The 15,656-nt window shown below is 45.0% G+C and overlaps 1 protein-coding gene across 5 annotated transcripts in view; it reads left to right on the plus strand.

Moving 5' to 3' along the window:
- The window catches only part of LOC126187490 (uncharacterized), a 1,186,162-nt gene that overhangs the window by 995,716 nt on the left and 174,790 nt on the right, over positions 1 to 15,656 (plus strand). For all 5 annotated transcript variants that reach the window (XM_049928600.1, XM_049928599.1, XM_049928598.1 and 2 more), the window contains one exon: positions 12,030 to 12,106. In XM_049928600.1, the coding sequence (XP_049784557.1) occupies positions 12,030 to 12,106 (77 nt within the window). The remainder of the gene's footprint in view (positions 1 to 12,029; positions 12,107 to 15,656) is intronic.

The raw sequence follows: 15,656 nt of genomic DNA on the forward strand, positions 1-15,656 counted from the left end.
GCGAGTGTCCATTGAACTTCGTACGTGAAACGATAGAGTCATACACTTTTCATACATTTTTTCTTCCTCATTCCTCTTTTTCTTATTTTATTTAAAACAAAAAAAAAACTATGCGTCTCTCAGTTTAGTTCTCTGCTTCCAGTGCATGCCGACGAATTTTATGAACAGAACTGCGTGACGAAATGCCTTCTCTGGTAATTTCACATGGAACGCAATAATAGTCACCCACATTCCTCTTTTTTTGCTCCTCACAGCTGCAAATTTAGGTTAAGTAGAGTTATACCGCGCGGCACTGGTTAATATCTGCGTTGAAAAGGACTCCATAACGTTGGAAGGTCTGTTGGTTTCAATATTGCTCATTCTGCTCTTTCATTCCGAGCGTTTTAATGATTAAAGTTTTCTGGGTCGTGTTTACTAACAGATCTTTTTATTATACTAAACAGTATATTCGAAATTTGTTCTATAATATTTCGATGTTTCTGTTTTTATTTATTTCGATTTCGTATCTCCCTATTCGTGCGGAATCTGAGGATACAGTAGTCGTTGAAATCGCCTTATTCCGATACATAAAAATTTTATTCGCAGCTCTTTAGTACCAGAGAAGAGCTTTCTTCGTTCTGGCTGTCGTCTTCGGAGATTTTTTTAGTTTGACGTAATCTACATATTCCGTCACAGGCCGTTATTACAATTTCAGCTCATCGCAGCAACCCACGGCTTCAGTAAACTTAATTATTGACTTTTTTCTCAGCCTTCGTGTAGTTTCTCAGCTAAAGATTAACTAAACTCATCCTAGGAAATTCCGCAAGCTCCATGAACGCCGATGAAACTACAGCAGAGATCGTTAAAGATGTGAAGGTTAATTATCATTGGAACAGTGACACATGCAAATTGCGCTCCATATTGTAGGCCTTGTAGGTCAGTTGCTTTACTACGAGTATGTGTCTTGTGGCTATATCCACAACGTTACTGTAAATTGAATAGAGGACTACGCTGAATTCCTTATTTCTTTTATGCTCTAACACGCTGTCATTTTGCCACTGCGCGGCTGTGTGATGAGAAATTTAGTTGTTATTTCTTGTCCGTATATTAGCGTCAGTGAAGTGTGTCTGAAGGATGTGATCAACCCCGAGGTCGGCCATCACACACTCTTTAAAGTGAATAATAAACTGGGTAAGATTTTAGTAGTTATAGCAGTAGTAGTTCATTTTTTAAGAATGTTGGACACTTCATGGTGTTACATTTAAGAACAATTAATAAATATAATTCATTTATACTGGCATTAGCCTAATATGGCAAGGACGGAGCAGGTAGTCGACCGTGGCCTTATACAGCGTGCGGTGCTAAAATCCGGACAAATGAAACTTTTTTAAAAAGCAAATTTATTAAAACAAAATATAAATGAAAATGAAAATCCTTTTACATATAAGTGGACAAGGAGGCGATTAGGGACGAGATACGCAAACTAGAAACTGCTTACCAAACATCCCGCACGGTCTACAACAAGAAATACCTTTCCCAGAACACTTACGTAGTCACTACGAAACACTTTTGAAGCGAGCAGTTTTGTATGCGGCCGAAACCTTATCCCTAATCGCTGATAAAACTCCTCGAAGAACTGGAGAAAAAGGAGCGCAAAATCATTAAAAGAATCCTAGGATCCAAGTACAAGAATGGCATCCATCAAAACAGATCCAACAAGGTGGTCTGCAGTAAAATAGAAAAAAATTAGAGACACAATCCGTAAAAGACGGTCACGATTTTATGGTCACCTCAAACGAATGGACGGAAATAGGTTAATCAAAAATATATTTCTCTTTTTTTGATTCAAGACCAAAAACTGCGATGCCATGGTTTAGAAACACTAAAGAAGACAAAGTTCTTTCCCGAAAGAATATAGTGACAAACGGAATAATCCGAGACGAGCAACCGAGAAAAAGACACGGTGTCTTTTGGTCAGAAGAGCGCAAGCAGGCCCACTCACAATGGATGAGGGAAATCTGGGCTCAGTACTAAGTGCAACAAGACGTAACGTGGTCCTAGATGGCCCCAACGAATAAATAAATTAGTAGTGGTATCTTTCAGGAGTAACATTACTCGATGTAATCCCCTTCTGCCGCAGTACCCGCCTCCAATCTTCTCTAACCGACCGAACGCACTCTAACGCTGTCCGCATTCACGAATGCTGCTTCGATAGCGGGACTACGCTCCAAACATAGTAATCGAGGGGGTTCAAATCCGGGCTACTCGAAGACCAGAACACGTCACCGTTATCCGAGAGCCAGTTTTGGACTAGGGCTTGTATGAGGTCCCCCTCTGCCATCCGATGCATTGTTCGCTCGCTTGACGTTCAATACTGACGCCAGTTTCCTCAGCGATTGTCCCGAGTCCTCCAAAATCAGCACCTGAGCCTTTTCGATGACTGCCGCAGTTCGTGACACGCGTTTCTTCGAATGAGGTTTCTTGAGGTTTCCTCGCCGGGTTAGCGGAACATTCCCCAGAATTTTCCGAAGCATTATACTTGGCCTCAATATCGTAAACAGTTGATATCTGGTGCCCGAAGAATCTAACTATTTCAGTGGGCGTAGGGTCAGAGCGAAGACTATCTGTAATCGCGGCTCTTCGATTGTACTCCGCACTTGTCTGTTACATCTCGGCCATTTTGAGGTTCTGACTGTTTGCTAGATGCCTATGACTTCCAAGAACGCCAGTTCTCCGGCGGAACTACGATATAGCGGGAAATTCAAATTGAAATTTTTCAGGATCCAAGCGCCGCACTCTTTAGTAGAAACCATACCAACATGACTGAATTAATTTGTGGAAACCACGGAGAACCTAAATCAGATTGGAGACTGGAGCCTCTGTCTTTCCGACTACAAGGCTAATCTGTTTGTTCAGACCCCAGCGACCATCCAGTAATCCTGATTTATGTTTTGCGTTGTTTCCCTAAATTAATTCAACCAGGTTCTGGGTTGGTTCCTACTATAACGCCGCGGTAGACTGCCTGTCCCATCCATGTCAAACTACAGCTGTAAGGATTTAACTACTTGTAAATACGAATTATGTTTTTTTCCTCGTTCTTAAATTGTAATATAGTGACGTGTCCAGTAATTTGTAAAGTTGGTCCACAGATGAATAAAACTACTAGTACTACTAGAAACTGAACGATTTCCTGCGCAGTCGTGGTACCAAACGAGGTGACTCATACGCGAGCGCCGCGAGTTTCAGATCAGTATCGACTTCTATTTCTGCCTGTGTCCCGCATCGGCGCAGGGTCGGCGTGGTGGTTAACGGATTTGGCACGGTTAATTTACGTGGTGGTGGGATGCCCTTCCTGTCGCCACCCCGCCGTCCTCGGCGCAGAAAGTGTGCATCCCCAAACTGTCTATGTATAGTGGGCGAATTGAGCCGAAGTTTTCTAAGTGTTTGCGAATCCCGTAACTGAGGCGGGACTAGGGTACCAGCCCGGTATTCACGTATTGGGATGTGGAAAACAGCCTAGAGAAATCACACCCAGGCTGGACCGCGTAGAATCCCCCGTCGTTGATCCGCCGGGCGAATTCAGTCCGGGCCGGCGCATCTCCCGTCCCGGAAGCGCCGCTTTAACACGCACGGCTATTCGGACGGGTCAGATCAGTATCAATTGATAACGATTTAGATTTCCGTGATTTCCCCAATTCGTCGTAGGCTAACGCTGTGAGTCGCTTTCTTCTACAATCTGTCTGCGACTGATTTAGTGTCGCTTGTACACTACTGGCCATTAAAATTGCTACACCAAGAAGAAATGCAGATGATAAACGGGTATTCATTGGACAAATATATTATACTAGAACTGACATGTGATTACATTTGCACGCAATTTGGGTGCATAGATCCTGAGAAATCAGTACCCAGAACAACAACCTCTGGCTGTAATAACGGCCATGATACGCCTGGGCATTGTGCCAAACAGAGCTTGGATGGCGCGTACAGGTATAGCTGCCCATGCAGCTTCAACACGATACCACAGTTCATCAGGAGTAGTGACTGGCGTATTGTGACGAGCCAGTTGCTCGGCCACCATTGACCAGATGTTTTCAGTTGGTGAGAGATCTGGAGAATGTGCTGGCCAGGGCAGCAGTCGAACATTTTCTGTATCCAGAAAGGCCCGTACAGGACCTGTAACATGCGGTCGTGCATTATCGTGCTGAAATGTAGGGTTTCGCAGGGATCGAATGAAGGTTAGAGCCACGGGTCGTAACACATCTGAAATGTAACGTCCACTGTTCAGGGTGCCGTCAATGCGAACAATAGGTGACCGAGAGGTGTAACCAACGGCACCCCATACCATCACGCCAGGTGATACGCCAGCATGACGATGACGAATACACGCTTCCAATGTGCGTTCACCGCGATGTCCCCAAACACAGATGCGACCATCATGATGCTGTAAACAGAACCTGGATTCATCCGAAAAAATGACGTTTTGCCATTCGTGCACCCGGGTTCGTCGTTGAGTACACCATCGCAGGCGCTCCTATCTTGTGATGCAGCGTCAAGGGTAACCTCAGCCATGGTCTCCGAGCTGATAGTCCATGCTGCTGCAAACGTCGGCCAACTGTTCGTGCAGAAGGCCATTTGGATCCAGCACGGCGTTTTGTATTACCCTCGTGAACCCACCGATTCCGTGTTCTGCTAACAGTCATTGGATCTCGACCAACGCGAGCAGTAATCTCGCGGTACGATAAACCGCAATTGCGATAGGCTACAGTCGGACCTTTATCAAAGTCGGAAACGTGATGGTACGCCTTTCTCTTCCTTACACGATGCATCACAACAACGTTTCACCAGGCAACGCCGGTCAACTGCCGTTTGTGTATGAGAAATGGGTTGGAAACTTTCCTCATGTCAGCACGCCACCGGCGCCAGCGTTGTGTGAATGCTCTGAAAAGCTTATCATTTGCATATCACAGCATCTTCTTCCTGTCGGTTAAATTTCGTGCCCGTAGCACGTCATCTTCGTGGTGTAGCAATTTTAATGGCCAGTGGTGTATAATGACCTCGGCAGCGAGGAGGGAAACTTGTACTGTTCCACTTTTGGATAAGCAAATGGATCGCTAACCGTGTGAGCAACAATGTACTCGGCCGTCCGGTAAACATGTCTAAATATCACTGTACGTCTTTCGGTGAATGGCTTTGTTAAGCAGTACACTGAATACTTGCTATTCTTGGTTTTATTTGTTACAGGATCAATATTTTACTATTCAACCGCAAACAATATACTCTAGTGTGCTATGTGTGTCTTATTATGGTGGACAACATGTCTTCATCAAACAACACCACTACCGATCGTTTTACGAAACAATGTTCGCTGATCGGATCACAAGTACTAATTTAAGAAAGAAGTTCTACCTTTAGAATGCGTAATCTAATGAACAAATCATCTACGCCGTTGCAGTACTTACGCACACGCCACTATTTGTAGTTTGTGTTGTGTTATTCACGTCATTCTGTTTCTCCCACGTGAGTCAACCAACATTAATCACAGTGAATAGTTTTTTACCAGACGCTGTGTTGAAATAAAATTATTCGATTGCAATATTGTGTTAATTGATGCAGTTGCAATCACACAATGCTGCTCTTGAGTACCAGCCACGTCAGCTTCCAAATGCAGCGCGGGTTCGTACTACTTTGATAAGAGCGAAACGGTAACCGTGCACTGACTGCTTTTCTCTTAGAAGGTCGCAGAACCTATCATGCGAGCGCTCCTACAGTTCAACTACTCGTATTTCAGTTACCTTTGTTACTCTGAGTTTAGCTTTTTCTGTGCTCAACTTTCAAGATTTAAATGCACGATTGTAGCGCCTGTGACTTACCAAAAGTGTTCAAGAATAATAGCAAATGAGTGAAAAATTAATCTGCTCGTAGCTAGCGTTGTTATAAAACCAAAATGCTGTGCAGAATAGCACTTTCGTGCAGAATAGCTCTCGTATAATTAATCTTCCAAACAAATGAAATAACAGTTTGACGGTAACAGTCCTTTAATGCAACTTTCTGTCATTAGTATGATAATATCTGTTGCCTAAATAATACTACTTTCCCACAAAAATCCCGTATTGACTCTAGATATATGAATAACCAATAATTCTAGCTTTTCGTAATTCAGTGCAAGTTAAACTTAAATGGCGGTCCAACGCGTACTTATGAATCTCGCAGGCTTACACCTCTGTTGATTCACTTCATTTAACTTAGACCGACCCACGAGTTAAATACTGACAAAATCCTGTACCATTAAAGTAATGTTCTTCAAATAAGCAAGCTCTGCATTGTTATTCAAATATTCATATGGCAATTCATGGTTAAATATTCTCGTTTAAAGCTCACAAACCTGTTCTCTACAGTCAGCGATGAATGTAATTACTTGCCAGACTGATTACTGGTAATCTTTCTTTACTATCATTGCGGAATGCTTCGTAACATTAACTGTTCAAAATCTTATTTCAGTTTCTCAAATTATTCCTACTTTTCCTTCACAATTAGTTATTATTGCTTTTTACACTCTTATTTGCAAATTATGTCTGTAATTAACAACTACTTCGTAATATTCTTGGTTATACCACAGACTCTTAAACTTCCAGCTGTTTTACCAAACCTCTCTGATTTTTCTCTTCGTAACATTCTCTTTCTTAAAACTGTAGCTTTCTGTACTTAGAACTACTTAAACCTAACTAACCTAACGACATCACGGACATCCATGCCCGAGGCAGGATTCGAACCGGCGACCGTAGCGGTCGCGCGGTTCCAGACTGTAGCGCCTAGAACCGCTCGGCCACCCCGGCCGGCTTCAAACAAAAATGACATGTCACGAGGGCTAAAACTCCATGACACGCGGTCTAGATATCACTAAAATAAATAAAAATGAACCAAACTAAACTTTAATAGGTTAGGCTACAGAGTCACTTCAGGCGTTGGACCAACATATCGCGCAAACTGAAGACGTTATTTTAAGCCGCTCGTAACTTTCTATTCAAAGTGGATAGACCAGCTGTATTTGCCCATTCAAATGGTTCCATCGTTATTGGTTCAGTTCCACTGAGGATAAAATTAAACCTTGAAATCTGAGTCGCAAAATTGAATCACCAACCGCTGTTACCATACAACTTTCCGCCCAGTTGCTCGTAGTGTCTGTAAAAAAATTCACGTAACCATGCAATGGAGATACATTTCCCACAAACCCATATCAGTACCACCATATATCCAAAAGCTTCGGCCCAGCCAAGTGCCGACTGCCTAACGAACGATTGACTCTCAGGTCAAAAGTGAACTACCCATATCTCAAGCTGACCATACTGGCGTTAATTTCATTCGGAACCGTTTTCCGAGCAAATGAACAGCGTGTTTCTCCACCTTTAACAATCAAGTCGTTTTTATTCGCAACCTCCCGCTGATGCCGGTGTGGGTAGCCGCGCGGTTATTTATTCTGTGCGGCCCTAGGTTCTGCTTTGTTGCAAACCACCTTCTGGCCACTGTACGACTGCATTACATACCCTCCACAATTACAGCATTATAAAAGAAACACATATGAAAAACATCGGACACACGAAGCACGCTTGTAAGTCCTTGCTTCTGCTACAGTTGACCACCAAATCGGATGTAAAATTTGATCTTGAAAATTTTGGACCCTTGCTGACTCCTCTCTTCCCTTCCACGCTTACCTAATCCCCACCATGCATTCTACGAGGTAGACTGTCTGGCCAGTAGCCTGTAGACAACAACGTGTGTTTAGACTTGCAGGAAAATTAAAGAAATGAGAGCAGCGGTGGAAAAGTTCGGACTCGCGACCTCGTTTTAAATAAGGTCATAATAAAAGCCGCGGTACCGCCTTCAACTGGTTCGGTGCAAAGATAAACTCACTCAGCGCTGAAATAAGCTCGAGAGCACCGTGATAACGATGGGCGAGAGAAATTTCGAATCGGGACGGCAAGCCTGGCTGCTAAGTTGCGAACGTGTTCGCATTCCCCGCGAAACGCTGGCGCATACCGGCCAGCCTCTTCCACTCAGCTGTGCTTGTTGGCCTTGGAGCAGCCGACGCAAATCAACATGGAGCTCCAATTCAGGCGCCACAACGATGTTCGACTGACTTACCCGTCGTGTGTTGCAACGTTCCGAAACCAGGGTTCCGCGTTTCTAGTTGGTCGAGGATTTAGGTAGTTCTTAATATCATTCATATTGGATACCATTTTCTCTATCGCGCATTGGCTGTTTAACGTGCGTGCTTCCACGATCTCCTAAGAATGTCAGTGTAATAAGCCGATTTGTAATAAGTCGAATCTAAAGGAAGTTTCGTGTACTGGGCCTATGACGGTGAAACCGCTGTAGGATTTCTCTTACGATCTGCACTACTTGCCAGACCAAAAATCGATACCATATATCTCACATATGCTGCCAACTCTTACGTTTTACACTAGTGGGGTGCATCCGGCAACATCACTTATTCCTTTTTTGCTGTTCCAGTGGTTTCATTTTGTTTTTAACTCTCGTAACGCGCCCACTCCTTGGCTAAGTGTCAAATAATTGAAGTAATATGCGAGACGAGGTGTAGTTTGAGCTCGTATCTACATCTGTACTGGACAAACTATGCTGCCATGTGCTGCAGGGGGGGGGGGGGGGGAATTACTTATGGTATCACTGCCCCGACCCCTCCCAACCCACATTTTTTTGTCTATTCCATCCGGTTCTTTTGATTCAGTTTTCCTATCGTTACCCGCTGATCAGGAAAATATTTCAGTGTACTTTAAATTCCATAGCTTACCCAAAATAAATTTCGCTACATTCTATTGCACCAGCTTATCCACGGAAACTAGTCGTCGAACTGGCTCAGCCGCGTTTCACGAGTGACATGGACACTAGCAGAAAGAACTTGAACATTTTTGGGAAACTTGCTGTGACTGTAATTTGTTCCCGTGAGAAAAAGTGCTCGGTGAAATGGGTGGCCGTCTCTGTTTACCGGAAGGTAGCCGGCTTTTTCAGCGATTTGATAAGGAAAGAATTTGCTGCAGGAGGCAGACCGGCATTGTAGCGAAGTCAGACGGGCAGCCTCTACATCTGCATCAGTTCTCCTCTAAGCACCTGACAAGTGCGGCGGAGTGTACTTCTGGTACCTCTATCAACCAAAAACCCATCCCAGTTCCTCTCGCGAATGCCGCGTGGGTGGAACGATTGTCGGTAAGCCTCTGCATTAGCCCTGCTTTCTCGCCGTGCTCATTTCGCGAGATGTATGTGGAAGGAAGTAATATGTTGTCCGACTCTTCCTGGAAAGAACTCTCGCAAAATGTGAATAGTAAACCTCTCGGTGATGCACAACGCCTCTCTTGTAAAGTCTGCCTCTGTTGAGCATCTCTGCAACGCCCTCTCACCGACTGAGCTATCCTGTGACGAAACGCGCCGCTCATCGTGGGATCTTCTTTGTCGCTTCTGTCAATCCTGCGTGGTAGGGGTGCCAGATTGACGAACAGTCCTTAGTTACAGCATCGCTTATCTCAAATGAATACACCTTTTGTTAATTGGAAGTGGATGTACAGTACGCGGTGAAAGAGATCTCAGCTGCGCTGTGATATGTCACATTTTGCTGGCCTCGGACCACTGATTTGACACTCTGACCTCTGCATACTGAAGTTGCCCTCGTCTCGTCACAGGAGTCATTCCATCAGTCATAGATAAGCACTGAAGACGCCAGTGTATTTGTAGCACAGAACTGCACCGTTTTCTATTTTTATCAATACCGTGAGGAGAGTATCAGTGCCACAGAGGCTAACGGAAATTAACTGGTTCTGCTGACCAATGTGCCGATATTCTTAACTCTCTGTAAAACTTCCCTAGTAAAATTGACGTCTCAGAGGCGGGGTAGCGTCATTATGAATTACTGATTAGGGAAATGATAACAGCTATTCCTTGCACCGTAACGTATGGAGAAGTGAACATCTTGTTGGAATTTAGCTTTTAAGTAAATATAAACTGAACTTGTCAGTTCACTAGTTGGATATCGTTGGTCTTTTGCGAAGAACTGTTATTAATAAAGTTTTATGGATCTGTTAGCAATATTGTTTCGTATGAGATCACAAAATTTCACAGTTACTGTATCTGGTAGCTAAAATTTTACTACGACTGCACAAACTGCTTATGGTACGGTCGAATGATCTAAACTGTGTTTCTAGTGCATGTAGAGATATTTTTGTATGTATATCAGTCATGAAGCTATACACAAAACTATACTGAATTTTAACGATCTGATATATTCTTAAATCCAAGCAAACACATCTTGTACCTACGTCAGCAGTACAAAGAGAGAAATGACATTAATAGTAAATAAAGCAGATGGTTATGAGAGATGCTTTTTCTTTAGTAACTGTGAAAGAGCAAAGGTTAGGTTATATATATATATATATATATATATATATATATATATATATATATATATATATATATATTAATACGTGGTGTCTATTCTTTCGGACATGGCCGAAGGAGCAGAAACCCACGTGGAATCAGCAGCTGTAATACGTATTATGTAAACTGAAGATGGAAGGGAGATACGAATGAAAGTGAAGGAACTCTTTGTATTAGCTGCGTCAGGACTTTCTGCAGTCAGTGGCGACGAGTAAAAATGAGTGCCAGATCAAACCCGGGACTCCCGGATTAGTGTCGATGTACGGTGTGCCGGCCAGCCTGTGGATGGTTTTTCCGGCGGTTTTCCGTCTACCTCGGCGAATGCGGGCTGGTTCCCCTTATTCCGCCTCAGTTACACTATGTCGGCGATTGCTGCGCAAACACCGTTTCCACGTACGCATGCACCATTAATTATTCTACCACGCAAACACTTGAGGTTACACTCGTCTGGTATGAGACGTTCCCGAGGAGGGCCGGGGAGGGGGGGGGGTTCCACTGGGTGCGGAACCGCACAATAACCGTGGGTTCGGTGTGGGGCGGCGGTGGGGTGGGCGGACTGCTGTGGCCTGTTGTGGGGTTGTGAACCACTGAGGGCTATGGCGGGACGAAGCCTCTCCGTCGTTTCTAGGTCTCCGTTTTAATACATAGATACACCCCTCGGCCGACCCAGATTCGCACCTACCGCCACCTATCCCCAGTCCGCGTCCATGTCCCCTTTGTCCGAAAGAACACGCCACGGATTCACATACGTGATTCGCCTGGAAAGGCTATGAAACCACCACCTTTCAACTTCCTGTGGGAATCTCAAAGTATCATGCAAAGAGTACATGGACGGGAACTGCGAATAGGCTACACGTGAATGTGGGTCGACCGCGGGGCGTACCAAGATAGTCGGCGTAATTGCTATAAACACTCTGTCCGGCTTGTGCTGTGGTTAATGCAACTGACTAGCAAGCGGGAGATCCCGGGCTCGAATCCCGGTCCGCACACATTTTCACTTGTCTGCACTGTCTCCGCGTAAAGTCCCGGTGCAGCTGATATTATGAACTCCCTCCATTTCCTTTACTGTCTCCTCCCCCCTTTTCACTTTCAATTTACGTGAGATATTCATGCTTAGTGAGTGTCACGGATTGTGTTTCCAGGTTGACTTTTTCACTCGGCAGCGGCGTGTGGTCTGCTCTGTTGAACTTCCTGTCGGATTAAAACTGTGTTACGATCCGGGGTTCGAACCGGGAACCTTGCCTTATGTGGAGAGTGCTCTTAACCGCTGAACTACCCAGGCAGGATTGAGCATCTGCCGTCACAGGAGAACTTACGTGAAGTTTGGAGTGTTAGAGAGAGGTACTAAGACGTGACACTGTGAGATGAGTTTGAGGCGAATCGTCAGATGTTCCTGGATAGCTCACTCCGTAAGTGTATTACCGGGGAAAGGCAAGGTTCTGAGTCCGAGTCCGAGTCTGACATGCAGTTTTAATCTGCCAGGAAATTTCATGATGTGTACGTTTGCCGCCTCCGTTGTGGTAAAGATAATATGCTTGTGATTGTCGAGCCTTGAAAAGGATGAATTTGTGATGGCGACTGAGTGTGGGTTCTTTGTTGTGTTGCAGCGCTGAAGCCTGGCGAGATCCACGAGCCCTTTCTGCCCTTCCTGGAAACGCTGAAGGTGTCGCAAGTACTGCTAGATGTAAGTATGCTTCCTCGCCTAATTAGCCAACAATATGCAAACATCTCTGACAGTACAAAGACACGCGAAATAGTAAGTTAGATCGTCCAACCACTCAGATTTTCGTGATGCTTTGCCAGGAACGTATGTCTATTTCTTTTCGCTTTGCGCAGTTAAATGGATTTATTAAAGATGTAGTTTCGAGTTGTGGGAAAGTGATTCTTTCACATGTTTACATCAGGCGCAAATGAGACATACGTGGCGGGACGTGGGGCACTGCAGCGCGAGTTTTCGTGGTTGGAGGTTTTTGTACTACTGCGCGAGTTGTGGCGCAGGCCAGGACGACACTGTACCACGGCTTCCGCTTGAAACTGAAGTGTCTCTCTCGAGCACTGAGAATCCCCCAACTCAAGAATCCGGAACACCTTGACCTCACGGTGAAACACAAGACAGCACTTCATCGTTGACACCTCTTAAACCCTCCATCGACGTGATTCTGTTTCAATGACTGGACCTTACTTCAGCTATGTTTACATCTGCACCCGTCAAGCCGCCTTACTCTGTGTGGCAGAGCGTACCTCTTGTGCCAGGAAGTTACGTTTCCCCTTTCCTTGTCCCATTCGTCAATACTGCGTGGGAAGAAAAGGCTGCCGACAAACTTAACTTATGAGATCTGATTCTCTTGATTTTTTTTTCGACGTGGTCATTTCTCGAGATGAATGTGAGAGGAATGAATGTATTGGCAACTCTTCTTTGGACCTACACTCTCTGAATTATAACAGTAACCGTGTTACACAACAACCTCTTGTAGCATCTGCCACTGGAGGTTTTTTGAGCGTCTCTGTTGACTTTCTCGCGGGTAGTAACGTCCCCGTGACGAAACTGCCGCTCTTCTTTGTATCTTCTCTGTCTCTTCTGTTAATCGCGCTCGGTAAGGGTCCCTGACTGGTGAACTGTACTGAAGGATACATTTCCTTAAGATTGTCCCAATGACACTCAGTCTGGCATCGGCTTTGCTGACAATTTATTTCATACGGTCATTTCACTTTGTTACTGCGGGTGGTAGCACTCCTAGGTATTTTACTGTTGTTGTTTCCAGTGATTTGTCACGAATAGCGTTATTGAACAGTAATGAATCTCATCGTATATTCAAACACAATGTGTTAAATTTATTTAAGTTCACAGTGAAGTGTCAGCCCTTTTCCTGCCAATCCCTGCAGTTGCTAAACATCGCCGACAATTTTCCTAATTAAGTTTTTATATCTACATATGTAATGCTAGTTCTCTGTCTTTTATATACACCTCTCTCTCTCAGTTTTTAAAATACACACAAAAAGAAGCTGCCGACCCAGTTTCCCTTCACTTCCAGTTGGTAATGGATATTACAGCCTTCAGAGTAGAAAGATATCCACATACGCTCGTAAACCCCGTGGAACTGACTCCGGTTCAAACGGAAGCGCTTTAGTGGACTCAATTGTTGTCAGAAAAAGCAGGCTTTAGAGCGAATTGAGTCGAGTTTTTCTCGTGTTCGTGTTATATCCGCTTTTCCATTCTGATTTGTTCCTGTTTTTAATTGTTATCCAATAACATTTCCTCACAAAAATCCTTCCCTGTACTAGGATCTGTGGGTGCAGACACTGCTTCAGAAGAGAAAAAAGCAGTGTAAGCAATGGTTAGGAAACTGCCCCTCCCACTCGCGCCCGTTGCTCTGCCCTACGTAGTCGTCTGTGTCCCAGGGTGCGCCCGGTCTTCTGCTCATTACGCTTCCATAACTACGTGCGAGGGCGTGCTGAAAAGTAATGGCTCTGAGTTTTTTTAGATGAAAACTTTTAAAGCGTTTTGAGCAGAATAAACATCATTAACATTCAACATCTTCATTGTTCATGTCTACATCTCTGCAGTCCTCTGCCGCTGGAGCGTTCCGAATTGTAGAGCGTAACATGGCGGTGTGTAATGTAACTATGTCGGTGCCTAAGAAACAGCGTGCTGTAATCGAGTTTCGAATTGGAAGAGTTCGTCCACAGGTGGAACATGCTCTCCATCAGCTTGACAGTGCCAGATCACGCACGAGTGCTACGACGTCTGCAACAGTCCGACATCTTCGGTTCACTGCCATCGTTCATCCTCCGTACAGTCCCGACTTGGCCCCATCCGGTTTTCATCTCTTTCCAACACTTAAAGAACACCTTCGAGTACTTCACTTTGATAGTCATGAAGCGGTGCATGCAGAGATGAGGTTGTGACTCCGTCAGCAAAGGGAAGCATTTCAGAGTGACGGTATCAAAACACTGGTCTCTCGTTGGGAGAAATGCGTTTGTTGCCAGAGCCTATGTTGAGAAGTAAATACACTACTGACCATTAAAATTGCTACACCACGAAGATGACGGGCTACAGACGAGAAATTTAACCGACAGGAAGAAGATGCTGTGATATGCAAATGATTAGCTTTCCAGAGCATTCACACAAGGTTGGCGCCGGTGGCGACACCTACAACGTGCTGACATGAGGAAAGTTTCCAACCGATTTCTCATACACAAACAGCAGTTGACCGGCGTTGCCTGGTGAAACGTTGTTGTGATGCCTCGTCTAAGGAGGAGAAATGCGTACCATCACGTTTCCGACTTTGATAAAGGCCGGATTGTAGCCTATCGCGGTTGCGGTTTATCGTATCGCGACATTACTGCTCGCGTTGGTCGAGATCCAATGACTGTTAGCAGAATATGGAATCGGTGGGTTCAGGAGGGTAATACGGAACGCCGTGCTGGATCCCAACGGCCTCGTATCACTAGCAGTCGACATGACTGGCATATTATCCGCAAGGCTGTAACTGATCGTGAAGCCACGTCTCGATCCCTGTGTCAACAGATGGGGACGTTTGCAAGACAACAACCATCTGCACGAACAGTTCGACGACGTTTGCAGCAGCATGGACTATCAGCTCGGAGACCACGGCTGCGGTTACCCTTGACGCCTGCGATGGTGTACTCGACGACGAACCTGGGTGCACGAATGGCAAAACGTCATTTTTTCGGATGAATCCAGGTTCCGTTTACAGCATCATGATGGCCGCATGCGTGTTTTTGCGACATCGCGGTGAACGCACATTGGAAGCGTGTATTCGTCATCACCATACTGGCGTTATCACCCGGCGTGATGGTATGGGGTGGCATTGGTTACACGTCTCGGTCACCTCTTGTTCGCATTGACGGTACTTTGAACAGTGGACGTTACTTTTCAGATGTGTTACGACCCGTGGCTCTACCCTTAATTCTATCCCAGCGAAACCCTGCATTTCAGCAGGATAATGCAGGACCGCATGTTGCAGGTCCTGTACGGGCCTTTCTGGATACAGAAAATGTTCGACTGCTGCCCTGTCCAGCACATTCTCCAAATCTCTCACTAATTGAAAACGTCTGGTCAATGGTGGCCGAGCAACTGGCTCGTCACAATACGCCAGTCACTACTCTTGATGAGCTGTGGTATCGCGTTGAAGCTGCATGGGCCAACTGTACCTGTACACGCCATCCAAGCTGTTCCAGTTTTCATGCAGATTCGGAAACTATTTATGAAG

Source organism: Schistocerca cancellata, chromosome 5 (genome assembly GCF_023864275.1).
Source record: "Schistocerca cancellata isolate TAMUIC-IGC-003103 chromosome 5, iqSchCanc2.1, whole genome shotgun sequence".
In the NCBI taxonomy this organism is placed as follows: domain Eukaryota; kingdom Metazoa; phylum Arthropoda; class Insecta; order Orthoptera; family Acrididae; genus Schistocerca; species Schistocerca cancellata.